We start from the raw sequence: 26963 nt of genomic DNA, 5'->3' as shown, positions 1-26963 counted from the left end.
CAATTGGAGCTCCCCAGACCCCAACAAGGCCACCCACCAACCTGTCACGGGAAGGTTGACATATGAAATTTATTTAGGAAAACCAAAACCCACCAAAAAAAGAGAAATAATAATAAAGAAGGAGCAGGAGGACGAGAAACAGTAGGGGGAGGAGGAGGAAGAAGAGAAGGAGGAGGAAGAAAAGGAGAATAAGAAAAGGAGGAGGAGAGGAAGAAAGAGAAGCCATCTCCTCCTTAGGCTCCATTGGAGTCCAGAACAACCAGTGCCGCAAGACAGAAGGACAGAAAAGCTGGAGGAGGTTTGTGCACCCACACACGCCTGTGCACACTCCTGGGTGAGCTGGGCTGGCTGTGAGCTGCACTCCTCACTATCCAGAGGGGTATATACAGGGGCAGGAGCTGGGAAAGCTTTGACTACCTACACACACCAGCAGCAGGGGCTGGAGAAGTGGGATACAGCTGGGAAAAGGGCATCCCTGGGTGCCCCCACCATGGTGTGGTACCCGGGATGCAGAACCCAAGTGCAGGACACCCCCACATCTCTTGGATGGGGAGATCTGTGCATTGTCAGGCATCCCTGGGCGGCACTGGGATGCGGGGGCTGTCTTTGAACAGTTGTACCTACTGGCACCTTGGTGCCAGGGCTGTGCCAACGTCACAACAGGGATGGGGCTGCTGTCCTCCTCTTGCAGCTTGGGGGTTTGCTGCCTTCTGGGACCATCCCCACCCCCTATGGCAGTGTGGGGAGCGGGGGAGGGCTTAAGGGGGTCTTGGAGGCAAAACCATGGGCCAGCAGACAGACTCAGTCAGCAGGTGGGTCCCACCAGGCTTCGGGCAAAGCATCTCACTAAAGGCATCTCCGAGTAGGTAAGGCAAAAGGAATTCAGGCCACTTCAGCCACGTGGAGCAGCTCAGCGTTGAGGTCTCCCATTGCTCCTGCAGACACACGCTCCAGGTATCCCGAGAACACTGGCAAGTCATCGCTCACAGACAAGCCAAGGAGAGAAGCAGCCACCATGCAGCCCAAATCCAGGAGGGACCCACTGTGGCACCACTGGGGATGGTGCCATGGGTTACTGCAGAGCAGTGGGCATGGGGTGGCAAAGGGCCCCATATGCACTCTTGATCCCAACAAAACCAACACCAATGCCAGCAGTGCTGGAATTTTACCCTGCTGCACCCATCGCCTTTCCCTGGTGTGGTGGTGGACTCATCCAGCCCCCACAAGCTGGATGATGCAGCCTGAGGGCTCAGTGCACCCTAATCCCCCATGCTGAGCCCACGCACTCAGCCCCAGCACTTCCCCTGCTCATGGGTGTTTCAGGTGGCCTTGGCTGGGGTGATGAAGCCCTCACATACAGCTGGTCAGACCCTGGGGGCTGGTGGAGCCCCTGGGACTGGGAGGGTCCATATGGGTTGGGTTGTGGGACTGGAGAGACCACAGGAGGGCAGCAGGGTCCATGCACAGTGGTCTGTAGGACCAGAAAAACCACAGGAGATTGGTGGGGTGCATGCATGGCAGTCAGGACAAGGAGGGAGTCATGGGAAAACACCAGGGTCCATGCATGACCAGATCAACCATGGTAGACCAACAGCATCCATGCATGGTGCCACGTAGGACTGGTGGGACCACAGGAAAATAGCAGGGTCGATGCCATGGTGGTCTGCAGGACCAGAGGGACCACAGCAGACCATTGAGGGTCATGTCCAGAGGTCTGCAAGACCAGAAGGATCCCAAATGTTGGCAGGATCCGTGCACAGAGATTGGTATGGCAGGAGTTGTGAAGCCACTGTGAGCTAGGGATGCTCACAACATGGTCACCAAGCAGAGAAGCTGCTTGCAGTGAGGAGGCTCCAGGCGGACACCTCAGAGGAACACCCATGTTCCTCTACCTATGGCAAGGACATGAATGGGACCAGAAGGTGAAGGTGATGTGTGGGACCACATGGACTCCCTGTGGAGCACAGCCTCCCTCCCCTGTGCATGCAAACCAGCAGCAGGACCCCCAGCCTTGGCAGGTGTGTAGCCCTTGTAGGGGATGTGGTTGTGTGGTTGCATGGGACTGGGCTGTGTGAGATATGAGCCCTTCCATGGGTGAGTGGGTTCAGGGGTCCTAGAGGGCTGGAGCTTTCAGCCAAAGGATGCTCAGCAGCTGCTAGGGAGAGGCTGCAGCTGGTTCTCCAGTGTGGATCCCAGCAGGGGATGCAGGCACATCCCCATGGCCGTGGCCATCCCACTCTGGTGCCCCTTCCCTCCTCCAGTTGGAGCCAACCTTCTTCCATGAACCTGATCTATGGTCCCCATAGATCTCCATAACACCCCCCATACACTCTATAGCCACCCCAGAGATGTCCCACTGCCCCTCACCACCCTGCCCCGCACCATCCCCCTCTGTCCTGCTGACCCATGCACGCCCATGTCATGGTGACCGAGCCCTCCATGGGTGCTTCCACCAAGGACATCGTTCTTATTGTCACCCCATGGGGACAGGACCTGCAGTCTTAAGGCAGCTTAAAGCACATCCATCCCCCAGCCCCACTGTGTCCCTTGGTGCTCCCAGCCACCAAGGCAGTGTCCCATGGACTCCCAGGTGGACGGGACACCTGAACACCCACCCTGGAGGGAGGAGATAGTCACTCAGTGGTGGGGAAGGACCAGTGGCGGCTGCTGGCAGCACACAGCCCTTGCTGTGGTAGTCCAGATTCACTGATATCCCCCCAAACCTCCTCCCCTTGAGCTGGGGGATGAGGCTTGGGGATGCTCCCAGCCCAGCCATGGCTGTGGCCCCCCCGTTGCCTTCTTCACTCGGCCCCAGCCTCGGCGGGCTGCCCCACCTCAGGTTCCAGGCAGCCATTGAGCTGGGGGTCAGGGACCTGTGGATCATATTCCTCATCCAGAAAGTCCAGGGAGTTGTTACTGGGCAACCCCCGGATGGTGAATTTGTGGGAGACCTTGGTCCACTGCTCCCGATTGCTGGCCACCCGCTCGTAGAGCTCCGCTGCCTTGGGGAAGAGATCCTGCAGCAATCTGGGGAGTGGGGGATGCATTCCATCAGCACAGGGCTGCCCCCCCTTACTTCAGTGCAACCCCCTTGGCTGACTGCAACCCCCATCCCCACAGCCTGGAACACTCCCCAACATCTGCAAGACTTGGCACACACAGCCCCCGATCCCACCCTGAGGGAGGTGGGGGTGGCAGGGGGTCCTCCCCATCCCAGCTGCAGCACTGGGGCTCACTTGTAGATGGGCATGGCAATGTGCTCCATGAAGCTGATCTGCAGCTCGGGGATGTAGGCTTTCTCCCGGTCCATCATCTCCAGCGGGCTGTTCCCCATGGCTTTCTCCTGCATGGGTGGTGAGGAGGGTCAGTGCCAGTGATGCTTTCCCTCCATTCCCAGGCAAGACCTCTCTGCCCACTGCCCACACCCCCCAGCCCATTGGTGCTGTCTAAGAGCATTGGCCAAGCCCAACCCTGCCAGCTGGTACCTACCAGGTCACCCTGGGAGAAGAACTCCTTGTAGATCAGCTCCTGCAAGAGACAGGTGTCAGCACAGGGGGTGCAGTCTGGGATGATCCCCCATCCCCACTGTCCTCCACACCCCTCCCCACAGCTCTGAATCAAGCAGGGATACGGTCTGGCTTGGAGGGACTGGGTTCTGCATGGTCCAGGGTCCTGCATAGAGGAACCCACCCCACGAGGGGCAGGTGTGTGCCTGGGGACATGCAGGTGGCCTAGGTGGGTTCTGAGGTGGCATTCGGGGGTTTAGCTCGGTGGTGTGGCACTCACTGCAATCTTCCTGGTGGTCTTCCAGCCCTTGGTCTGGTCAGACAGGTCACAGGAGGTCATGAGCAGGCAGAGAAGCAGGCTGCGGTGCTGCTTGTTCTTGGAGTCATATCCCACTGTGGGCACAGTGTGGGGCAGGGCTTGGGATGGGCGGCTCAGGACAGAGCTCCATAGCCCCCCTCATGCCACATGTGAGCATTAAAGGGACAGCCAGAACCTTCTGTGTCATGTCCCAGCCATTATCACCCCTGCCATAAGAACCTCCTGTGCCACCTCCCAGCTTTGGTGGGATGAGTTCTTACCACCCCTCAAATCCCAATCCCAATCTTCATTGAGGATCTTCACCTTCTGCCATTTTCTGGAGATCCTTGAAGATGCGGAGGTGGTGGGCCAGGTCAGTGGCCAGGATGATGTCCCGCATCAAGTCCAGCATGCGCTGATAGTCCTGTGGGCAAGGCAGCTGCTATGACCAGCTCTGTGCCCCTGCCAGCTCCCACACCCCCCGGGATCCAGGGATGGGGAGCAGGAGGTCTGGAGAGGACACAGGGGCTCAGCATGGGCAGGGGGTGGCAGGAGAGAGGTGTTTAGGTGGGGGGCTCACCTTTCTGGAGAAGTGGTCAAAGATGTTGCAGCCTTGGCTGTTGAGGATAGCAATGGCTTGGGCAAAGTGATGCCTCTGTGGGAGAAGGCAGGACGGTAAAAGCAGGCAGGGAGCAGGCAAGGATGCTGCCACGCAGCCAGAACCCAGGAGAGATGGGCAAGGAGAGATCTGGGGGATCTCACCTCCATGACAGAGCCCTCTGAACTGTAGAGTGCAGCCAGAACGGATTTCTGCAAGGTAGAGCAGCCAGAATGATGGAACTGTGGGGTTGAAGGCCCCCACAGTTCTCCCCATACCTCTCCTCCCCCCTCGCCCATCCTGGCTCTGGGCTCGGCTCACCGAGGCCACCTGGAAGGAGTTATTTGTTCCTCTGTGGTCCAGATCGTGGCACATGCAGGAGATGAAGAGGGCAAAGATCTCGATGTCTCTGGGGAGGGGGAGGAGGGAAACTGAGGCAGGCAGGAGAGCAGGGAGCACCCCAGCCAGGCCAGGGGTTGGAGAACAGGGGCAGGGATAGCACCTGGCCTTACTCCAGGTAGTTAACGAGCTCCAGGTTCTTGTAGAGCAGGTAGCAGAAGTGGGAGACGGAGAAGGCGTGCATCCAGTTGTGGTAGGGGGGATCACGGTACCCCTTCTTTACCATCAGGCAGAACCTGCACAGGGCCAGAGCCATGCAGGGTGGGTCTCACCCCACAGGGACCTCCACCTTGCCAGGTGCCCACCAGGCAGGCATGGGCATGGGGATCGGGATGGGGATGGGATGGGATGGGATGGGGAAGGGTTGGGGATGGCTGATGGGAGAGGAATAGGGACAGGGAAGGTAGACAGTTTTCTGCATGGGGATGGGCATAGGGATAGAGATGAGGATATGGATAGGGGACAGAGAAGGTGGACAGGGATGAGGATGTGGATGGGGACAGGGACAGGGAAGGAGATGGAGGGGATGAGGTGGGTGGATGGGAATGGAAATGAGGATGGAGACAGGGAAGGTGGACAGGGATAAAGACTCACCTGGTGAGCGTCTGACGGTCCATCTTGTAGGTGTTGATGAAATTCATGTCTTGCAGCATACTCAGGATGGCCTGGCAGAAGGGATAGAGGGAGTGGCAAGGAATGACAATGCCCAGCAAGGTCCCCCACGAGCCACCCTCGCCCCTGCTCAGCAGGAAGATGCTCAGGGGTGCAACCACATCCCTTCACCCCAGCACCCCAAGGTTGGGATATATGACCTGACCGAGGCCAGGCAGGGGATGGTGGGAGTTGAGAGTTGTCCCCATGGTCCTCACCATGGAGGTGTCATCCTCAGGCAGTGAGCGTGGTGTGTAGGTGAAGCTGGCAAAGTTGGGGTCAATGGTGGACACAGGCTGGATGCCCTCGCTCAGCAGTTTGGTGTACTCATCATCAGACACCTGCAGGAGCCATAGCCAGTCACCCACTCTGTGGCCAGATGTCACCAGGTGTCCCAAAGGCCACAAGAACCATGGGGAGAGCAGAGAGCCCTGGGGTATCACCACCACCCAGCTGTGTGACCACCTTGGGATAAAAGGTGGGGGCACCATGCTGGCAGTGGGGGTCCCCATCCCTGTCCCTGTCCTCATGCTACCTCACCTTCATGTGGTACATCATCATCTCATTGGCCAGGTGGCTTCGGTACTGTGCCTCATTCACCTTCTTGTACAGCAGGGACTGCAGGGCAGGATCAGGGATGGGAGTGCTGGGGGTTGGCAGACACCTCCAGCACCCCCCAGCCCACCCTGGCACCACAGCACATCTTTGTGCCCATGAATTCCCTTCAATTCCCTTCCCATCCCAGGGCCACCACCACTTGTCCCCAAGGAATGGGGACCACACACACACATCCCCCCATCGCTCTGTGCTGTGGCAGAGCTGGGAGCACACACTGTGTGTGACCCCCTCCAAGTGGAGGACCCCCAGCACATACATGGGCGATGCTGATGCCGCAGTAGATGGAGAAGGCAGTGGCCAGGTCCTCGTCGAACTTGCTGAACCAAGGGCCATTGATCTTGTTGACCAGCTCTGCCACCCCAATGACCTCTGGAGCAGAGGGGGGACAGCAGGAATATCAGGCCCTCATGCTGGGAACAGGGTCATGCCTGTATGCTGGGGACAGCACCGTGCCCGTGGGCTTAGGGCAGGGTTGTGCCCAACTAGCAGGGACAGTGCTGTGCCTGTGGGCTGGGGACAGCATGACACCCACATTCTGGGGACAGTGCTGAGCCTGTGGGGCTGGGACAGGCTCATGCCCAGGGACAGTACTGTGCTCATGTGTTGGTGGACAGGATCGTGCCCACATGCAGGGTACATGATCGTCCCCCTGTGATCAAGGACAGTGCTGTGCCCATGGGTTGGGACAGAATCATGGCCATGGGCTGGGGGACAGTGCTGGGTGTCTGTAGGGGGACAGGATCATGTCCAGGGACCATACTGAGCCCATGGATAGGACAAGATCATGTCCATGTGCTGGGGTCAGTGCTGTGTTTGCCTGCAGGGGGACAGGGCCACATCCAGGAACTGTGCTCTTGTGCCAGGAGACAGCACTGAGCCCAAGGGTCAGGACAGGACCATGCCTACATTCACAGGACAGAATGCTGCCCTGATGCTGGGGACAGGACTGTGACCATGGGATTGGGACAGGGTCATGCCCATGCGCTGGGGCAGTGCTCTGTGTACGGGCTGGGGGCAGAATGGAGTCCATGGGCTGGGGACAGAAAGGTGCTCACATGCTGGGGACGAAGCGGGTTCACATGCTGGGGACAGAGCTGAGCCAGGATTGTGCCCCTGTGCTTGAACAGGATTGATGCCCACAGGCTGGGGATGATGCTGTGGCCATGCTGCATGCTGGGGACAACATCCTGTCCACATGATGGGTGACCAAACCACCATGTGCAAGACACCTGCTGGGCCAGACCTGTGCCAGACCTGTGCCCCCTGTTCCCAGTGAGCCCCCATCCCTGGCTCACCCTGGCTCTCATTCTTGATGGGGAAGCAGAGGATGTTGCGGGTGCGGAAGCCGGTGCTGTCATCCACGCCGCGGTAGAAGAGCGGGTGTGAGTAGGCATCCTTGATGTTCAGGATCTTGCCAGTGGTGGCCACGTGCCCAGCGATGCCCTGGTCTGCTGGGATGCGGATCTCGTAGCTCTGTGGGCAGGGGAAGGAGATCACAGCAAGGCCTGTGGGGAGGGACACAACCCCAGGCCCCCCAGCTCCATGCTGTGCTCACCTCGTCATCCACCACTCCACCATCGAACACCTTGGCCACCAGCTCGTGACTGAGCCGGTCCAGCAGGAACACAGAGCATCTGCAAGACACCCCGCTGCCATTCTCACCCACTGGGGAGCTCGGTGTCCCCTGTGTCCCCTCACCCACGTGCCCCACCACCACCACTCACATCTCAGCATTGCTGAGGTTCCGGGCCTCCGTAATGATCTCCTGCAGCAGGACAGAGACATCATCTGCAGGGGTAGCAGTGGAGGGTCAGGGACCCAGGCCAGGCAGCGCTGCCCCCTCTTCCCCACTCATGCAGTGAAAGCAGGGGGAGGGTTTAGCTCTGGGTCCCAGCAGGAATTCTGGGGGGCACAGAGGGACAGGGGCAGTGTGGGGCATGTGCATGTATGAACAGTGCACATGTGTGTGCAGCAGTGCAGCTGCACATGTGCACGCGTGTTTCTAAGAGCTCTGTGGTCATGCTATGTGCATGCATGCAGCCATGCAGCATCAGTGCATGCCAGGTTCTATGCCAGCTCCTATCACCTTTCTGTTACCATTCCCCAACAAGGGGACGAGGTTCTCCCTGGCTGGGGACAGAGACCCCATTGCTACCACCCTCCAGGGCTGGGGAGTGATCACCCCTTCCCCACTCCACTCCCTCACCACGGGTGCTCCCCAGTGCACCTACCCAGGTGGGTGAAGAGGTTCTTGGCCACCTGCAGCAGGGCCTGAGGGAACAGAGAGAATGCCATTAGTGACCAGTGCAAGATGGGGCACGCACACACGCACGTGGCACAGCCCTGCACATGCTCACCTGGCACTCACACTTGAGCTTCTGCTCCTTCTGGAAGGCCAGGGTGCTCGTGAGCACCGTGGAAGTGTAGCAGAAGCAGTGCTGGATCTTGTGCTCGTCCGTGTCTGTGAAGCTGGCAGGGGTACACCTTAGTTGTCCATCCCCATTGGTCCCCTCCCTTCTCCATGGGGACAATGCTCCAGCATCCCAAAAGTGAGTGGGTGCAGCCCCACAGAGAGTCCCAGCCAAAACGCTGCTCACCTCTCCCCACTGAGTTTGTTGAAGGCGCAGGCCAGTGCCACCACCTGGGAGGTGGCCCGGCTAATGACAGGGACACAGAGCATGGAGGTGACCTCACAGCCCAGCATGCTGCTCAGCTGCTTGTGCTCCTCCTGCAGGGAGAGGGAATATGGGGCTGGAACCCCTGGCCCACTCCAGGAAGCCCCATGGAACACTGGGGTGACACCTGTGTCCCCAGGCGTGGAAGGCACAGAGCTGGTACCCACCTCACTGATGTCCTTCAGCGTGATGGGCTTCTTGTCCTCCACCACCTGCCCCAGGCGCCCAAAGGTGAGCTGTGGGGAAAGGGAACATGTTAGTGCACAGCACCCATTGCCCACCCCCAGACCTCCCAACCCCTCACCACTTCCCCTTGCTCACTGAAAAGCTGATCTCCTCATCCAGGACACGGTCCCCCACCACCTGGAAAAGATGGGAAGGAGGGGTTGCCCATGAGGAAGACACCATTCCAGGGGGTGACCTGTAGTCCTCTGTGGGGGTCAGGCTTGGGGGGCTGGCCCAGTGGCACCTACCTGGCAGAAGAGCTGGTGGTTGTCCTCAGAGACGAGCAGGAGGCAGCAGCACAGAGACTGGGTCTCCTGCTTCAGCTGGGGAGTTAAGGGGAGGGTCAGCACCACAGCCTGTCCCGAGCACTCCCCAGGCAGAATCCAGCCCCTCCTGTGCCTCCCTGTACCCAAGGCACCCACACATGCCACAGAGAACTGGGTGCCCCTCCCCAGAACCTCCTCCCCGTGACACAGCAGGTTCCCTCTGGAGGCTGCTGATGGCAAGGGGAAGGCTGCTCACTCTGGACTGCTGAGGGTCATACTGAGGTACAGAATGATAGAGAGCAGGAGAGGAACCTGGATGTTCTCTCAAGGAGCTTTTAGCGTGACAGTGGCACTTTTAACTCTGGAGACTATTGATGGTTGTTACAAGGCTGCTCACTCTGGTCACTACTGATGACTCCACGGGTGATGCTTGAGGCTTTTCTTGGCTTTGGGGAATTTTCTTGTTTTGAAATAAAACAGGGCTCCCTGGTGTGTCCTGGGGCTGGGGGCAGATGGGGACAGGGGGCTGGTGGAGCAGCTACTCACATAGTTGATGACCTTGAGCTGCAGCGAGGCGGCATCCAGGTCATACAGCTCACCTGCGTGAGGGTCACAGCGCTGTGAGGGGCTGAGCATGGCTTCACCCTGCCCACACACCCCTCCCTGCCCAGTGTCCCCCCAGGTACCACAGAGCTGCAGGATCTTGCAGTCCAGGTCACTGTAGCTGCTGTCAGGTGCCTTCTCAGCCTTGGCCAGAGAGGTCTGGGAGGAGCTGGTGGAGAGGCTGACCTGGGGCCAGGGCTGCAGCTTCTGCAGGGCTTGCAGGCGCCGGACTGCCACCAGGGCCTGCAATGTTGGGCAGAGGGGACAAGGAGCAGCAGGGCTGGGGGGAAGGCTGGCAGGTGCCCAGGTGGCAGGTCCACAGTTGAGAAGTAGTCACTCACGTGTCTCTCTAGCGCACGCAGGTTCTGCTCGTCAGAGTCACTCAGCTGGCCACAGTGTACCTGGAGCAGGAGTGGGGTCAGGACCCTCATGGCCAGGCCCTGTTCCCAGAGCCCTACCCATGTTCCTGCACTCACCAGGATGACACAAACCACAGCCCCACTGTTCTTGTCCACCAACGGGATGATGAGCACTGCAAGCAAGAGAGGGTTGGTCCCAGGTAGGCCCCAGGGACAGCTGGAGCTGTGGAACTCAGCTCTTGGGGTGCATGACCCCATTTCATCCTGATGTGTCATGACCCAGCCAGTCAGCCAGTCAGCCAGCCATTTCTCCATCTTCCCACCCATCCATTATCCATCTGCCCACCTCTCTGCTTCCTTGTCCCTGAGAACACCTCTCAGTCCCAGTGCCCACCTGTCCCTCATGCCTCCATCCTGTTTCTACCCACCTGTCTATGCAACCATCACTCACTCACACACTGCTGTCTGAGCCCCTGCCTCTGACCACCCATGGACCATCCATCCATCCATCTCTCCCTCCCTCCCTCCATCCACTCCCATCTCAATCCCCCTCCCTGTCCCACCACCCAGCCCTAGGCCCACACCCCCATACATGGGTGGTGCACCAAGAGCACCCTTCCCACAGCTCCCACCTTGCGTGCCAGCGGCCAGGGGTGCTGCCAGGGGTCCCAGGTGCCGGCCAGGGAGCTCAGCAGGGAGCAGCCCCCCACAGTCCAGCCGCTTCTGCTTCTGCACAGCATCTCTGTGGGGACAGGGATACTTTGAGCAATCCCTGGGAAGGTCAACCCCCAGGAAGGGACAACTCCCTGGGCAGAGACACCCACGGGACAGGGACAGGCTCAAGGACTGTGCAACACGTGTACATATGTGTGTCCTTGCATGCATGCACAGCCCCTGGACACAAATGTGTGTGCTCCTGCACGCACACAGCCCCTGTGCCAACATGTGTGTCCCTGCACATACACATAGCCCCTGTGCACATGTGCATGTCCAGAATGAAGAAGAGGATGGGAAGGGACAGCAGATGGCCACAAGCATGGAGATGGAATGGGGATGGAGATGGGGACAGGGATGGAAACCCTCCTGCCTTCCATACACACCATGCCTGTTCATGCACTCCAGCTGGGTCCCCCCTGTGTGCCCATCCATGCCCAGGGCTGGGCAGGGGGCCGAGCTCACCTGAGCTTCCCGTTGGGCGGCAGCTCGTGGGGGGGGTCATCGCAGAGCAGCCGTGTGTCCCCATCCAGCAGGTAGATGTAGACGTGCTCCTGGGGGACAGGGGCAGCCACACGTGTGTGCACAAACACGTGATCACAGCCACAGGTGTGCACAAACACGTGTGCACAGCTGCAGTGGCACATGCACACATTCACAAACCCAGCCCTGCCCACGCACAGAGCCATGCTCAAGTGTGCACAGGTACCTGTGCACGTGTGCCCCATTCACACCCACCCATGGCTGGGGGGCCCATGGCATGGCACTGGCACAATGCTCAGCCACCACCAGCATCAGGGTCACCAGATCAGGGCCACCAGCAACCCCAGGGTCACCACTAGCACCCTGGGGCCACCATGAGCACCGGGGACACCACCAGCACCACCCCAGGCTGAACCCCAGCATCAACCAGCAGATAATCCACTCTCTGCTCCCTCCAGGGCTTCCCTCAATCCAGGGAGTCTCAGCGCCCCCATAATCCCACCCAGCCGAGGAGGATGCTCTGCTCCACATCCCTCCCAGCCCCCAGGGGATGCAGATGCATCCCCCACCTACCACGGCGGGCAGCAGGGTGACAAGGGCATGGCGGAGGGCATCGCGCAGGGCGGCGGCATCAAGCGCAGCCCCCAGGCTCAGCAGAGCATCCTGCAGGGACAAGAGCAGAGCAGGGGCTCACTGGGGGTTGATTCCATGGAGAAGGGCACTGCAGCACCCACCCTCTCTGACCCCCACCATGGCACAGGTCCTTCTGCTCCCAGACCCCTTGCAGTGGCCTCCCATCTGCCTGGTGCCGTTTTTGGAGCCAAACCCTCCTGTGCTGGTCAATGTCCATCATGTGGGGAGGTGGGAGGTCCCCAAAAAGGGAGAGGAGGCTTTGGCACTGAGCCACACTGCCCTCAGTGCTAGCCATGCCATAAAGCATCAGTGAGAAGAGAAATGAGGCAAGGAGATGGATTAAAGCTCATCGGGGGATTACAACCCCGTGGAGGGCAGAGGTGTTAGGATGGACACATGGAAAAGCTGGGGGACACATGGAAAAGCTGGAAGGCACAGGGGGCTCTGTGGTGTGACCCTCCCAGCTCTGCTCCTGCCTCCAGCCTTGTCTGGGAGACTGGGATAAGGATGATGTTATGATGGAAACAGTAGATGCTGGGAATCAGACTCTGGATAATGGCGTTGGGATTTGCTCTTCCTCTGGCCCCAGCTTTGCCAGGTGGCTCCAGGCTCCATTCCTGATAACCAGACCTGGGGACTGTCATGCCTCCCATGACCCCATCCAGGACAGCAGCCCCGTGCAGGGCCATGCCACCCACCCACCCTGGGAGCATCCTTGGCCACGGGGCCAGATCCACGTGGCACTGGGAGCGTGGCTGGCGGTGAGGGTGCTTCCAGCTGAAGACATGGGCACTGGATGTTATTCCAACAGGGCCGCATCTCCAGTCACTTACTCACACTGGAGACACATGCACTGTAGAATACAGCCAGGCCTCAGCCAGGTGGCTGTCCTGCCGTCCCTCTGTCCCACCAGATCCTCCACAGTGGCCCCCTGGGGCGGGGGAAGATGGGGCAGAGCCTGAGCGGGTCCCTTGGGTCTGCTTGGGGCATCAAATGCCAGTGGCATTCCTGGTGTGGGGATGGACAGGTGGCAGCTGGACATGGGTGGTGGCTTTTTTAGGGCTGGGAATACAGGTCCATCCCTGAAACGGTGAGGGGAAAGCTGCAGGAGCTAAAAGAAGATATTCCCAAGACAAAGAGACAGCAGCAGATGCTGGCAGGAGAGTTTGCAGCCTTGCAAGAAGGTAGAGAAAGTGAGGGTGGGCTAGGAAGGACATCACACTCATTCCACTTATCCCACTCATCCTGCTAAAGTGCTTCTCCCACTCACACCAGCCTATTCACTATATTGATCCAGTTCATCCAACTCATCCCATTTGATGGCTCATCCCACTCAACTCCTTGCCCCACTTGTCCTGCCCATCCCACTCATCCCACTCAATGGCTTGTTCCTTTCATCCAGCTCAACCCACTCATCCCACTCAATGGCTCATCCCATTCAATGGCTCATCCCACTCCTTCCACTTGCCCCACTCATCCTGCATGTCCCACTTGTTCATCCCACTAATTCCATTTGTCCCACTCATCCCACTCCCAGTCCACATCCTCCAGCCCAGAGCAGAGGTTCACCCCAACCCACCCTGTCCCCCAGCCCAGAGAATGCTGCAGACCCACTCTGGAGGCTCTGCCAGGACAGAGCCTGGGCCCAGAGCCAGCACAGCCAGAGCCACAACCACAGCCACATCCCAGTTATTGCCATAAACAGCCTTTCCCTTTGCTGAGGAGTCCCCTGTGTCCTATTCCCAGCAATCCACACCATCCAGGCACTACTCCAGTTTGGGTGAGGGCTACTTCAGATCCATCACTACTCCACAAGTGTCAGGGTCTTTGGATGAGGCTGCATTGGCACACACATCCCCAGCCCCAGTGGAGAGATGAAACCATCAGCAGACCATGCCTGTCACCAGGAATGTCACTAGGATCCACACAGCCCTGTACCTGCACCCAGTGGGGACCAGAGCTCTCCCAGGGAGAGCTCCCAGCACCTGCTCTGCATCCCAGCTTCCATGGAGGGCAGAGCTATGGTAACACTTCCCAAGGGGGCACAGGGGGTTAATTAACATCACTAAAACAGGAGAAAGCCTAGAGGGATTGCAATTCCTGGCTGCTGGAGCAGAGTCAACGCCCTCATCCCAGGTGCTGCACATCCAGCAGCTCTGGAGGGAAATGCTGTCTGGAAATGGGCATGGAGAGAGGGCTTTGGGAACAGATCCAAGGACAGGGTCTGGGAAGGGGACACAGCATAGCATGGTATCACTGACAGCCCCAGGAGCTGAGGATGCTGCTCCTGCAGAGCAGGTGAACAGCACCCTGTCCCTGCCCTGTCCCCATGGTGCACACACCTGCTCTGTGAAGTCCCCACCCAGGGACTGCTGTCACCTTATCTCTGGCCCAAGAGGACAAGGATACTGATGTCACCCTGCCAGACTCCCTGAGCTGACAGGGTGACCCACAGGATCTCAGTGCTGGCAGGAATTCTGCCAGCTCTCCTTGGCCAGCATCCCATGGTGGGTGCAGCACCAGAGCCACATCTGCCTCAGTATTCCCTGGAGCCAGTGGAAGATTAATGACACCATTCATCTCCTTGGAGTAAGGATTTGTCTCTGCTCCAACATAGACACCCCCACTCTGGCAAAGCCAAATCCTGCCACAGGCCAGCCTCCTGCTCTCTCCCTCATGGAAAATGGCCCATTCTCTCCCCTGCTGTTTTTGCCCTTCTTTTCCCTTTGGATAGCTGCAGAAGCATCCTGCCCCCATGCATCCTGTCCCACTCAGCACAGGCTCCCAAGCCCCCATCCCAGGCTTCCATAGATCCTGCTGGGATGTAAAAACAGTTTGGTTTTTTTTTTTTTTTTATCACATGGAATTCACCAGCAGTGAAAGCATGACTTTTTTCAAGAGGATCAGCACTGTCTGTCCCGTGGCACCCCCCACCCCCACCAGCTGTGAAAGCTTGGTTTGTCCTCCCTGGCACCCCCAGCTTCTCTGGGTGTTTATGAAATAGAGAAATCCCATCCTGGGCAGCTTCCTCTCCAGAAAGGTTCATTTCACACCTGCCATGTGCAGGGTGGGGGCCTGGAGGAGGAGGACACTGATGTCACAGGGTCTCAGGTCTCTGAGCTCGCACCCCTTCTCCTGGGCCTTACTCCTGGGAGATGAATGGAGGACCCCCAAGGGTGAGGAGGAAACCCCTGGCAGCAGGCAGAGGCTGGATCTGTGCAGTGAGGCACCCACTGGGATGTCCAGCCCTCCTGAGGGACCTTGGGGTGTCTCTCTGATGGGGACACACCTGAGCACTCACTGAGTAGAGTTTGCATGAAGCAGAACTCAGAACTGGGCCCTGCCTCCCACTGGATTCCTCTTTAACCATGGGAAAGCAGGCCCAGAGATCCAGGAAGCAATTCCAGGTGCCTGGGAGCATTCTGCTCCCAGAGGAGTGCTGAGCAGGGCTGCAGCACCCCCAGCCTGCCTTGCAAGGGAGTGCTGGGCTGGGGAGGCCCCAGATGGATGCTGACATCGCTGCCAGCACCCATGGGTGCTGATTCTACAGGGAATGCTGGCAGCAGCCCAGGCTTCAGTGGCAGACTCCTGCCACAACCCTCCCCAAAGAACCTCGAGGAAATGAATCATCTCCCTGCCGAGCTTCCAGCCCAGCTTTGCTGTAAAGATTCCAAGTAAATGATCTCCCAGAGGTGACCGCTTGAGCTTGAGGCATCCATGGCACAGTGAGCTCTCAGAGCTCACTCAGCTCCTGCCCTCCAATGGGACCTTATCCATCTGTGAGCACAGGGAAAATGAGCCCAATTAATTTTGGCAGTGGATTAGTCTATTAGCCCCTGCCTGAGCAATGACCTTTGGGATGGAGCTGGACATCGCTCTGTCTGGACAACTTCATCCCCAGTTGTGGGCCCCAAATCAAATTAGAGCTTCCAAGATGCTGAGTGGGCAGCACATCCCAGTGCCCACATCCCATGCAGATGTTTCTCAATGCATTTTGCAGGTTCAGGTTGCAAAGGGACTGGGATGCTTGGGAGTGCAGAACACAGCAAGGAGGGGTCTGGGGCACAGCAAAGGACCCCCCTGCTGCCTGTGTCACCAGCCCCAATGTCTCTCACAGAGGGTTTGCAGACTTCAAGGACAGGGGAGCTGCTCCCCAGGGAATTCCCTCCCAAGCAGAGCCCTGGATGAGGAGGGTGACCATGTGGTCACCTCATTGCAAGGCTGAGAGCCAGTGCTGGGGGCTCAGGGCTCCCTCCCACTGAGGTCTCTTCAGATAGGGTGCATTTTTAGCCACCAGCCTCTGGATCTTGTTACATTTGACAGGTGAAAAGCAAAATCCCGTTTGGATTCCTGGGAGGCAGCCTACCTCCACCTGCAGAGACCCTCACCTCTCCTTGTGTCCCACCCACAGGGTGCCTGGCTACCTGTCCCTGTCCAAGGGCTCCCTATCCACCACAGCCCTGCAGGCAGACACACCCACCCTCTCTCTGCCTTTTCCCAGCCCTTTCCCCTTTCCAGGGAAAGTGATGGGAACCATTTTCCCCTCCTGCCTCCCCTTCAAGGAGGAAGATGCTGCTCCAGGACCCCCTTTTGCCCCCACCCATCACACCCCGAGCTGTTTCCAAGTGCACGGGGACAGATGTCCCTGCCTTTGTCACCTCTCCAATGCATGGCTGCAGAGTGACAGCACCACGGGGAGCAGCTGATCCCCCTGGGCCTCCAAGCTGAGCCACAGCTGCCAGCAAACACCCAGCCCGCGCCCGCGCCGCCCTGCCCAAGCATTTGCCGAGCAATCTGGCGGCATTAAAAATATCCCAAAATATCCCTGAGCCATGATTCATCCTCCTCTCCCACCTCCAGCAATGCTGAGCCGCCCCAGCTCCCTCCAGCCCTGGGGGGCTGCTCTCCCCTGGCTGCTCTGGCCGTGGTGGTTAAATATAGCCCGGCTCTGTGGCAACGCCGGGCTGACAACCAGGGGCAGGGCCAGGCAGGAGAGCACAGCTCTGACACCGGCCATGGATGGGGAAACTCAGCCAAGGAGCAGGGAAGCAGCTCCTGAAGGCAGCAGGTCACCAGCTGTGCTGTGGGCAGAGTGACACTCCTCAAACCCTGTCACCCTGTCCCTGTTCCCCACACCGCTCCTTCCCCTGGGGCCAAAGCCACGATTTCTCATGGAATCCTCCCCACAGAGCTGGGCAGCGTTCCACCACCCAGGAGCATCCCTGATACTCTTCAGCTCTGCCATCCCACTTATGGGATGTTACACTGCTCAAACCCTGTCACCCTGTCCCTGTTCCCCACATTGCTCCTTCCCCCAGGCCACGATTTCCCAGGGAATCCTCCCCACAGAGCTGGGGAAATAGAGGCAGCATCCCTGTTCCCACTCTGCCAGGAGCATCCCTGACACCCTTCAGCTCTGCAACAGGCTGTTACACTGCTGACACCCTGTCACCCTGTCTCTGTCACCCTCCACACTGCTCCAGGCTCCTTCCCTCTGCCCCACAGTCACAATTCCCCAGGAAAATCTCTCTATAGGGGTGGGAAAACAGTGGCATCCCCAGTGCCCCAAAGCAGCATCCCTGAAAACCCTCCAGCAGTGTCCCTGGAGCAAGGTGCAGGGCAGCAGAGGATGGAGGGATGGATGGAAGGTAGAGCTGGCAGCTCTGCCCAACTCCAGTTGGGAAGCCATCCATCCATTTCCTCTCAGCACCGCTCTTAGTCCCAAATTACATTGCTTTAATCTAATCAGGCAGCAACAACCTGCAACACGGTAGCTCCTTAATTACCTCATCTTTTCCAGGGGGATAATGAGGGCAAACAGGAAGGAAACACTTCTGGGATATCTCTTGTCTCCTCATGGTCATTTGCCTGGGGTCCTGCTGCAATGTATGGATGGGAAGCAAGGGCTGAGGTGCAGGACCCTGTCATGGAGCTACCCTGGCACCCAGTGGTCCAGGCTGAGGCTTCCAAGGGCTGGAGGACTCAAATCTGTGGAATCAGCCATCCCAAAAAAACAGACAAGTAGCCCTGCATGCCTCTGCCTACCTCAGTTTCCCTTTCTGTGGAATTTCCTACCTCAGTTTCCCCACCTGCAAAGGGTCTGCTTAGAATGGCACTATAGTTTGGTTCCACTAGAGGTGGAATGAGCCGTGCTGAGCCCAGTGTCTCCCTGGAGCTCAGTGCATCCCTTGCCCCATCCTTCTCCTCCTCACCCATCAGCCTGGCTGGAGCCTGGCATGCTCACACTGCACAGGACATTTGCACATGGAGTTTCTACAGCCTGGAACCAGACAGATGTCATTCCCTGAGGACCCCATACATTCTGAGTGGGAGGTTTGCTGAACCAAGCAAATTTCCTAACCTCTGGCAGCTCACAAGCCCTTGGGGTGCTGCTGGCCTGTCCCCCCACATCCTGGCCTGGCCTCCTGGGGCCAAGAGAACTGGGCTGGAGTCAAGGTTGCTTCCTGTTGATGTCCCTTTGTCGGGCGGGACAGCAGCCACACTCCTCAAGGATTTCCGTCTCCAGAACATCGTGGCCTTCTTGGAACAGCAGGCTCGGCCACCAGCCTAATGATCTGTCACTAGTTTGTCACTAATTAGCTCATTATTCTCAGAAAGAAGTGGTAAGGGCTGGGGTCTCACTGTCACTTGTGTCTAAGCCAGTCAGAGAGGGGGAAAGGGACCCCCCTCAGCCCGGTGTCACTTGTCCCTAACTCATGTCAGGGAGGGACACGTGGGCACTCCTGCAGCAGCTGCAGGAAAGCTGCTCCATGGTTTGGGGAATCCCTGATAAGCAGGTGCTGCCTTCACCCCAAAGGACAGAGGCATCCTGGCACCCAGCTTGGGGTGCTGGCAGTGCTGGGAGAGAGGTGGCATGATGGCCATTCCTGGGACATGGCATGGCTGGGAAAACTTCCCTGGCACACAGTCCCCTTCCCATCCATGCTGGCTGGGTTTCCAGGACTTTCCTAGATGTTTTCTGATGGATTAGCCATGCAGGGCTCTCCATGCCTGGCTCTGCTTGGGATCATCATGGCAAAGCTCAGGGGATGCAGTCAGAGAGGGCTCAGGGGACATGTAAATCCCTTGGGGGGATAGGAATCAGTGGGGTGGGAAGGGGGACGCAGCATTCCCACATCCATCCGTGCAGCCCCTCCTGGCATGGCTGGTGCTAATGGGATCTGCACAGTGATTAGGGACCTCATTTATCAGACTCTGATGGGATCTGGGAAAATTGAATTCCTGGCCATCTGCAGCTGGAGAGGAATTCGATTTGGGCAGTGCTCCGGAGCAGGGTGTGGGGGGCTGGGGGCTGCCAGAGCTGCTCCCCTGGGGGATTCCACTCTGTCTGTACAGGGACTGCTCTTATTTTCCATGCCTGGGAGGGTCTGATGGTGGGATGCAGCTCTTAATTGCCGTGAAGGGGTCTAGGAATTGGGGTGTCTCACTGCTCGGATGGGGAAATTGAGGCACAGCCAGGAGAAGACCAAAGCCCATTGCATGGCAGAAAGGGTCACAGTGCTGGTGTTTAATAGGTCAGCACCCAGGCAGCGGTCTGGCCTCCAGCCCCCCCTTGTCTGGGGGGGTTCCAAAGCTGTGGCCAGGGCATCCAAAGGTGCCAGACACCCTGCATCTGCCAGAGCCAGGCCAGGAGCAGTGCTCTCTCCTGCACCAAGAGGAGGGAGACTTGGGAGCTAGCACTGCTCCCCAGCATTTTCCACCCCATGGCTCTCTCGGGCAGGTCCCCACCATTCTCTCCCCCACATCCATGGAGTGGCCAGGGTGGGTATGCATCAGGATTCAGCTGCAAAGGTCCCAGGCCAGTCCCCAGATCCATGGACTCAGCTCCCAGAGGACCACCCTCCAGAGCCAGGCTTGCAGGGGATCCCAGCCCACCACCTCCCTGCCAAATGTCACAGCTCGACTCCAAAAAGCCAAGGTCACGCACGGGGCCTATCCCATTCAGGGGGAAGATGCCACCATGTCATCCTGCAACAGGAGCATCCTGTCCCAGCTCTCACTGCCGAGGATGCAGCAGGGCTAATCCCCTCCAACTCCTTCTGCTTGGGGTGCAGCAGGAACATCCCCATCCCAGCTCCCCTGCCTGGGGTCCAGCAGGGCATTCCCACTCCAGACCTCCCTTCCTGGGTGATGTCACGGGGCATGAGAGCACTGAAACCCATATCCCAAACCCCACTGCCCGTCAAAAACCATCAGCAAGGCACTGCAGTGCCAGCACAGGCTGACTCCACACTGCAAGCCTCGATCACTCCTTGATCCCTGATCTGTGGGGATCCCAGGCCTGGCTGGGAAACACCGTGCTGCACCCAGCCATGCAAGTTTGGGGATCCAGCTCTGTCCCTGACCCTGGTGAGTGTGGGAGGAAGCCAGCCCTGCTGCATGTCATGGAAAGAAGCCGCCACGGCCCTTTCCTCCCCTTTATTGCCCTGCTGATGTGTTTGTGTCTGCCAGAGGAAACGCAAGGACAAACGCCCGCGTACGCATGTCCCCTCACTGGCCTCAGCAGGCCCTGGGCCCACTGAACGTGGCTGGCCCCACACGGGGGGACTGAGGCAGGAGGAGCCCCGTGGTGCTGGCTGAGCCCCCCCAGTCCCTGGCAGGTCAGTAAAGGTGCCTGACTGTCCCCCACAGCCCCTCCTGCTTCTCCAGGCTGTGAACATGTATCAATTACCGTTTGATTCATGACCCAGTCTGCCAGTAATTGCATTGCAGCTCGTGGCAGGGAGGGAGAGCAGGAACAGACATTCTCAGCCTCACCCCACTGCTGGGTGTTGGAGGGGAATAATGCCCCAAGCCGTATATACCCCCTATATGCCCTCCAGGCTCGGGGATGGGAGTTCCAGATGCAGTCAGCACCCAGGACACCAATGGGGAGAGGGGTGCTGTGGTATTTTGTTGGGGATGAGCTGTTCCTCATCCCCCCTAGGCTGGGATGTGCTGGAGAAGGGGCAGGATCCATCCCCACCACTCACTCCTCATACACCCTGGGTCACACCCCATTGCCACTGTGGCCTCACACACTGGGGCTGGGGCTGCATCTCTGCCCCACCGTGTGACCACTCCTCCTCCTCCTCCTCCTCCTCGTTGCCACACTAGCACTGGGTTAAAACCAGCCTGCCCACCCCCTCCCTATGGGTGCATTTTGTCCCTCCCAGGCTGGAAGTTGTGGCTCCCTGACCCCCTCCCACCCCAGATCCTCTTGGGGGGCTGTGCCCAGCGTTCAGAGCCTGCCCAGCTGCCAGCAGCCTCCTGGGTCCGGCCCAGTTGGGTTCTGGAGGGCTGGGACCCACAGGGATCACGGGGACCCCCGTGTCCCTGCGCTGGGCGGTGAGCAGGGTCACACCCCACCGCCGTGCTCAGCGACACTTCAGATGTCCCCAAGCCGCCACCTTGCCATCCGGAGGGGGAGGGGGGCTCATTTCCCCCCGCCCGGGGCACACTGGCCCTGCTCAGCTTCTTTCTCTCCGTCAGCAGCTTTCGGCAATTTCCCAGAGAGCGTTTCCTTCCCTTCGCTTCCCAGCTTCAATCTCCAGGTCCTCGCTCCTGTCTTGGACCTGCAGCCCCCTGGAGCCCCCACAAGCAGCTGTACCCCCGGGGGGACGGAGGCCACGGATCTCACACCCCAAACCATCGGCACGCAGGGCAGGGATCCATCCAGGCGAACAGAGGGGAAGAACCCCCCTCAAGTCACCCCCTCCCCAAATTTGGGTGTGCTCGAAGGCGCAGGAGCAGGAGGGACCAAGTGTTTTCCCACTGATGCAGCCTCCATCTCTCCAAAATGTGCAGCTGGTGTAAGGAGGGTGGGGGGCACAGGGCTGGGTGCTGCTGGGGGTGCTGAAGGGGCTCTGTCCTTCCCCGCACACCCACCCCGAGGTCTGGCAGCAGGATGGAATTCGCAGCCGAGCTCTTGAGGCTCCCATGGCCAGAGGGGCGAGGGGGCACAGGGAAGGGGGGACTCCAACCCCCCCAGGAAAATGAAACCCCCAGGCATTCCCAAGCACACCGCACCCCAAAGCCCCAGGGCAGGATGGACCCCTAGCCCGAGGGCACAGCTCCCCCGGGACCCCCATGGTGTCCCCTTCCCCAGGGTCGCTTACACTGTCCTGGAGAGTCCCCATGGCGCGGCCCGGCTCCTGGCGCGGCTGCCGGAGGGCGTGAGGGTCCCCCCGGGACCGAGCCGCCCCCCTCCCTGCCAGTCCAGCCCATTTCCTCCCGGGATCCCGCCGGGATCCGCACCCCCCAGCCCGCTGCCTCCTCCCTGCGTGTCCTCGAACCTCGGATGCGGTCGGGGCGGGGGGGAAGGGACGACGGCACAAAACGGCACCGTCACCCCCGCCTCGGGAGCCCCATGTGTGCCTCAGTTTCCCTGTCAAGCTCTCCCCGTGGGGTTCAGAGCCCCCCACCGAAAAGGGGGAGACAAGCGGGTGCAGAAAGCCCCCTCCGCCCTTGGGAAGGGATGGGGGGTCCGAGCACGGCGAATCGGGAGCCCCGACTCCCAACCCCGCCCCACAGCGTGAACGCGGGGATCCCCCCACCTCCGGACCCAGTGGGAAGGGAGGCCGCGGGAATGGGGTCCCGGGTGGGAGAGGGGGTGAATCGTGTGTCGTGGTCTGGGAGGGTAGGAGGGCGGAGGGTCCCGGCTGGGAGGAGAGGTGCTTGGGGTGGGGGTCCACAGTAACAGGGCAGGTGAGTCGGGTGTCCCAAGTGTCGGGGGACGTGGGTGGGGGTCCCGGGCAGGAGCGGAGGGGAGTCTGAGCGCCCGGGTGGGATGGGGCGGGGGAATGGGGGGTGGGTTGAGGGTCCCAGGTGGAACGGGTGATAGATAGCTGGGATGGGGGTCCCGAATGGGAGGGGATGCGGCTGGGGGTTGGAAATCCCGGTTGAGAAGAGGAGGGTCCCGAGAGGGAGGGAGGGAGGTGCGGGGGAGCCCTCGGGGTGCAGGTCCCGACGTCCCTACCTGTAGCGCCTCGGGGCCGGGAGCGGCGTCCCCCGCCCGCAGGAACCCGCGGCTGAAAAAGCGAAGGAGCGCGATGAGGAGCCGCGGCACCATCCCGGCACCATCCCGGCAGCATCCCGGTCCCGCGCACCCCCGCACCGCCCGCGGGCTGCGGGCACGCCCCCGCCGCGACACGCCCCGTCACGACACGGTCGATCGCGACACGCCCCGCACCTGCTCTGCGGGGCTCCGCGGGGCGCTGGGAAGCGCGGATGGGTGGGGGCTGTGGGGCGGCCGGGGGATCGGACATCACTCTCCAGCCGGGGGTGGGGGTCCCCGGGGTTGAGAGGGTGGTCCCGATGTGGGAATCGGGACGGGATGTCACTCCCCGGTGTTGGGAGGGGGTCAGGGGTGGGAGTCCCAGTGTGGGGTGGTGAAGGGGGAAACGGGAGTGGGGCGGGGGCGCCCATGTGTGGGAGGATCAGGGCATGGCTCCCCACTCTGGAGCTTGCGGGGCAGGTGCCGGGGGTGCCCTCACGGCTCTGGTATCCGGGAGGGCAACAACCCCCCTCCGTGTTAAACCCTGCCCTCCTGGAGATCGAGCCAGGAGTTTCCCCTTGCCCCTTCTCCCTTCTGGGGCGTGTTTCACCTCCCAATAAAGAGACCCCTGTCACCTCAAAGGCTGCGCCTCACGTTTGGGTTGGGGCAGTTTTCCCCTCATCCTCCCTGACGGAGGGGCCGAATCTCATCCCTTCCCTCGCCCTGGGGTAACCCTGATGCAGGGCTCAGAAAAGAAAGCCTCCCCTGCCCCTGACCCCCTGCAGTATCCTATACTATCCTATAGGATACTGCAGGGGGTCCTACCCAGCGTCTTGGATAGGGAGGAACCCTCATCCTGGGAACTCTTTATAGGGTCTGTTCACCCCCACCCTCCTATATTAACCCCCCATTGCCTTCAGTGAGGACTGACACCTCCTCCCGTCCCTCCGGCGCTTACAAGGATTTCGGGATGCTGCCCCTACCCCAATGGCCCCAGGGAATCTGCACGGAGAGTGGACATCCTCAACACGACGGCCACATGCCACACGGTGAGAGGAATATCGCATGGTGAGAGGGATATCGGCAGTGTGATAATCTCCATCCCTCTCCCTCCTCCTTCTCTGGGCAGAAGAGAATGTTCTAGTCTGGAGGAGGATGGCCTGCTCTTCCTCCGGATGCCGGGACTCCGGTGTCCCCAGGCACTCCCGTGTCCCTGCACCCTGTATCCTTGCCCCTCCATGTTCCTGTGTTCCTCCAGTCCTGTCTCCCCAGGCACTCCCATGTTCCTGCACCCCTGTATCCTTGCCCCTCCATGTTCCTGTGTCCCTGCAGTCCTGTGTCCCACTCCCTGCCCAGGCACCCCTGTGTTGCTGCACCTCTGTGTCCCTGTCCCCAGGGTGCCCTTCAGGGACAGGGTGCCCCGAGGCTTTGCAAAACCCCCTGGCTGGGGGTTTGCAAAGGACTCCTCGCACGGTCTCTGAACCCTCACTAGGACAGGTGGTGATAAGGAAATGCCACCTCGAGGCAGGGGCCAAGCAGGGTAGAGTTTAGGGACACTGCATGCTGCACCCTCCATCTTGCTCCCTGCTCCCCAAGCCCCGGGGAGCCCAGAGGAGGCTCAGGGTGGGCCGGGGGAGGCTCAGGGTGGGCCGGGGAGCCCGGGGGAGGCTCAGGGCGGGCCGTGGAGCCGCGGGGCCATCTAGCGGCCAGAGCCACCAGGAGCTCCCGGACCCTGCCGCAGCGCCCCGGCCGCGGGCCGGTTCTACCCTGCGGGTGACACAGGGCCATGGGCGTCTCTCGCCTGGGGTGGCACAGGATCATGGATACCCCTCAGGGCAGCGGCTCACAGCGCCCATCTTTCTGATTAGGACACCACCAGAGCCGCCAGATCCCCGAGATCAGGCTGTGGAATCCCCCGCTCTGGGGTCACCGTGCTGCAGGTGTGACCAAGTGTCACCCCAGCCCGGACAGGTCCTGCTGGCACGGATGTGGGTCCGGAGATCCATGAATAAAGCAGCTGGGAACAGCAAGTTCCCTGTGGGGCCAACAGTGGGAACACCCCAAGGAGCTGGGTGCTGGCAGGATCCATGTCCTGCCACCTGGCACAATCTTGTCACCAGAGCCACCCACAGCAGCTCACAGCCAGCACAGCTGCCCAGGGAACACAGAGACATTGCTGGGCACAAAGACACAGCATGGAGCTGTCCTTTGGGCTCGCCCAGAGGTGCCTGGGGACAGGGGATGGGACACAGGGGTACAGGGACACAGGGCATGGGACACAGGGGGTGGGACGCAGGGGATGCAGGGACACAAGGGTTCAGGGATATGGTGGGGAGGAGCTGGGGGACAAGTGGTGGGACACAGGGCACAAAGGCCTGGGGACAGAGGGAGACACAGGTACAGGGACACAGGGAAATGGCACACAGGGACATGGCAGTGTAGGGACACAGGGGCACCTGGGAACAGGGGAATGGGACAAGGGTGCAGGGATGCAAGGATGCAGGGACTTGTGCTGCAGCACCACTGTTGCATCCATGCATCACTGCTCATCTCCCAGTCAGTCCCGGGGTAATTATGAGCTGATCCCTGGCTTTTCTGTGTGCCCCAGGAATGGCATTCCTTGGATGGGAACATCACAGCAGTCAGATGGACACACACACAGCCTCAGAACCCAGCCCTGGAGCTGCTGGGAAGTAACTGTAGGTGCTCAGGAGAGGCAGCAGTGTGAGCTTCCCACATTTCCATCCATCCTGTCGTTTTCCCTTGTTCCTGGCCTGAAGTGGATCAATAAAGTGCTGTGCCTCCTGTCTCTTCCTGGGAACTGGGGAGCAGCCACGCCGCATCCCATCTGGAGGGTGTCTGATGGCATCAGTGGGAATAAAGTTCATGCAGACAAGTAAATATTAACCTTTATTCCATGCTAATGGAATATTCCACACCAAAGACACTCACATAAACCCCACTCCATCTTTTCCTGGGAGGTGCTGGCAGCAAAATGGTACCAAACTCCCAAAGTTGAAGATTTTGGGGGGTTAAGGCACCAAGATGAGCCTTCACACCCTGTGTAACCCTGAAATCCCATTTCTCTCCATCTGTGCAGCATCTGTGGGCACACTGGAAATCCTGGGAGCACTGGGATGGGAGAGCAGGGCAGGAGGGCAGCATGGCTGTTCCCAGCTGGGCCAGGAGTGCTGTGAGCCATGTAGGATCAGCAGTGCTCCATTAAACTGCACCAGTATGGACCCAGGGCTGGATGCTGGCTCTGCGGAGGCACAGCACTGTGCTGCCTTCTGGAGCATCCCTGTCCTCTGGGAAAGGAGGGGACACAGTGGCCAGTGCAGGTGGCACATGGGGCTGGGGTCCTGCCCAAGAACAGAGATGACAGAGGCTCAGCTGAGCCTGGGGACACGGCCACAAACGGAGCTGCTGGATCCGTGAATGAATTGGGGTGTTATTGTCTGGAGCTGCTGGCACAAGGTACACTGGCAGCTCCAAACCCCACCAGAAATCAATCCATCTGCTCTTCCTCTCTGCACTAATCCCCACAATGGCACCCAATCGATATCCCATTTACTCCTCTGTGGTTTCCCCATGGATAAATCCCACTCAGTGCCCAGGATGCAGATGCAGTGCCCGAGTGGGGCAGGGAATATGGCAGGGCAGGGAATGCTGAGGGACAGGGAATGCTGTGGGACAGGGAATGCTGAGGGACAGGGAATGCTGTGGGGCAGGGAATATGGCAGAGCAGGGAATGCTGCAGGACAGGGGATGCTGCAGGGCAGGGAATGCTGTGGGACAGGGAATGCTGCAGGACAGGGAATGCTGCGGGACAGGGAATGCTGAGGGACAGGGAATGTTGTGGCATCCCTCACCCAAGCAATGCCATTCACAGGCTGGGGTGCTAGAAGGTTCCATGGCATCGGGTGGGTTCACTGCATG

General features: G+C 59.7%; 1 protein-coding gene across 1 annotated transcript in view; it reads right to left on the bottom strand.

Moving 5' to 3' along the window:
• Positions 1-44: 44 nt before the first annotated feature.
• PDE2A (phosphodiesterase 2A) overlaps positions 45-26963 on the bottom strand; it is a 41507-nt gene continuing 14588 nt past the window's right edge. The window contains exons 2-31 of the mRNA XM_064726084.1: positions 23007-23058; positions 11969-12058; positions 11378-11466; positions 10831-10940; positions 10316-10371; positions 10181-10240; positions 9923-10082; positions 9783-9835; positions 9219-9293; positions 9067-9108; positions 8913-8981; positions 8668-8798; positions 8428-8539; positions 8302-8341; positions 7795-7858; positions 7626-7704; positions 7366-7543; positions 6327-6439; positions 5993-6070; positions 5671-5793; positions 5396-5466; positions 4915-5037; positions 4724-4811; positions 4567-4614; positions 4385-4459; positions 4129-4228; positions 3787-3899; positions 3490-3528; positions 3237-3343; positions 45-3027 (exon numbers count right to left, since the gene is read on the bottom strand). Of these exons, the coding sequence (XP_064582154.1) occupies positions 2802-3027; positions 3237-3343; positions 3490-3528; positions 3787-3899; positions 4129-4228; positions 4385-4459; positions 4567-4614; positions 4724-4811; positions 4915-5037; positions 5396-5466; positions 5671-5793; positions 5993-6070; positions 6327-6439; positions 7366-7543; positions 7626-7704; positions 7795-7858; positions 8302-8341; positions 8428-8539; positions 8668-8798; positions 8913-8981; positions 9067-9108; positions 9219-9293; positions 9783-9835; positions 9923-10082; positions 10181-10240; positions 10316-10371; positions 10831-10940; positions 11378-11466; positions 11969-12058; positions 23007-23058 (2764 nt within the window). The 3' untranslated portion in view covers positions 45-2801. The remainder of the gene's footprint in view (positions 3028-3236; positions 3344-3489; positions 3529-3786; positions 3900-4128; positions 4229-4384; positions 4460-4566; positions 4615-4723; positions 4812-4914; positions 5038-5395; positions 5467-5670; positions 5794-5992; positions 6071-6326; positions 6440-7365; positions 7544-7625; positions 7705-7794; positions 7859-8301; positions 8342-8427; positions 8540-8667; positions 8799-8912; positions 8982-9066; positions 9109-9218; positions 9294-9782; positions 9836-9922; positions 10083-10180; positions 10241-10315; positions 10372-10830; positions 10941-11377; positions 11467-11968; positions 12059-23006; positions 23059-26963) is intronic.

This window comes from Zonotrichia leucophrys, chromosome 1 (genome assembly GCF_028769735.1).
Source record: "Zonotrichia leucophrys gambelii isolate GWCS_2022_RI chromosome 1, RI_Zleu_2.0, whole genome shotgun sequence".
NCBI classification, from domain to species: Eukaryota; Metazoa; Chordata; class Aves; order Passeriformes; family Passerellidae; genus Zonotrichia; species Zonotrichia leucophrys.
This window is presented reverse-complemented; position numbering and strand designations above follow the sequence as displayed.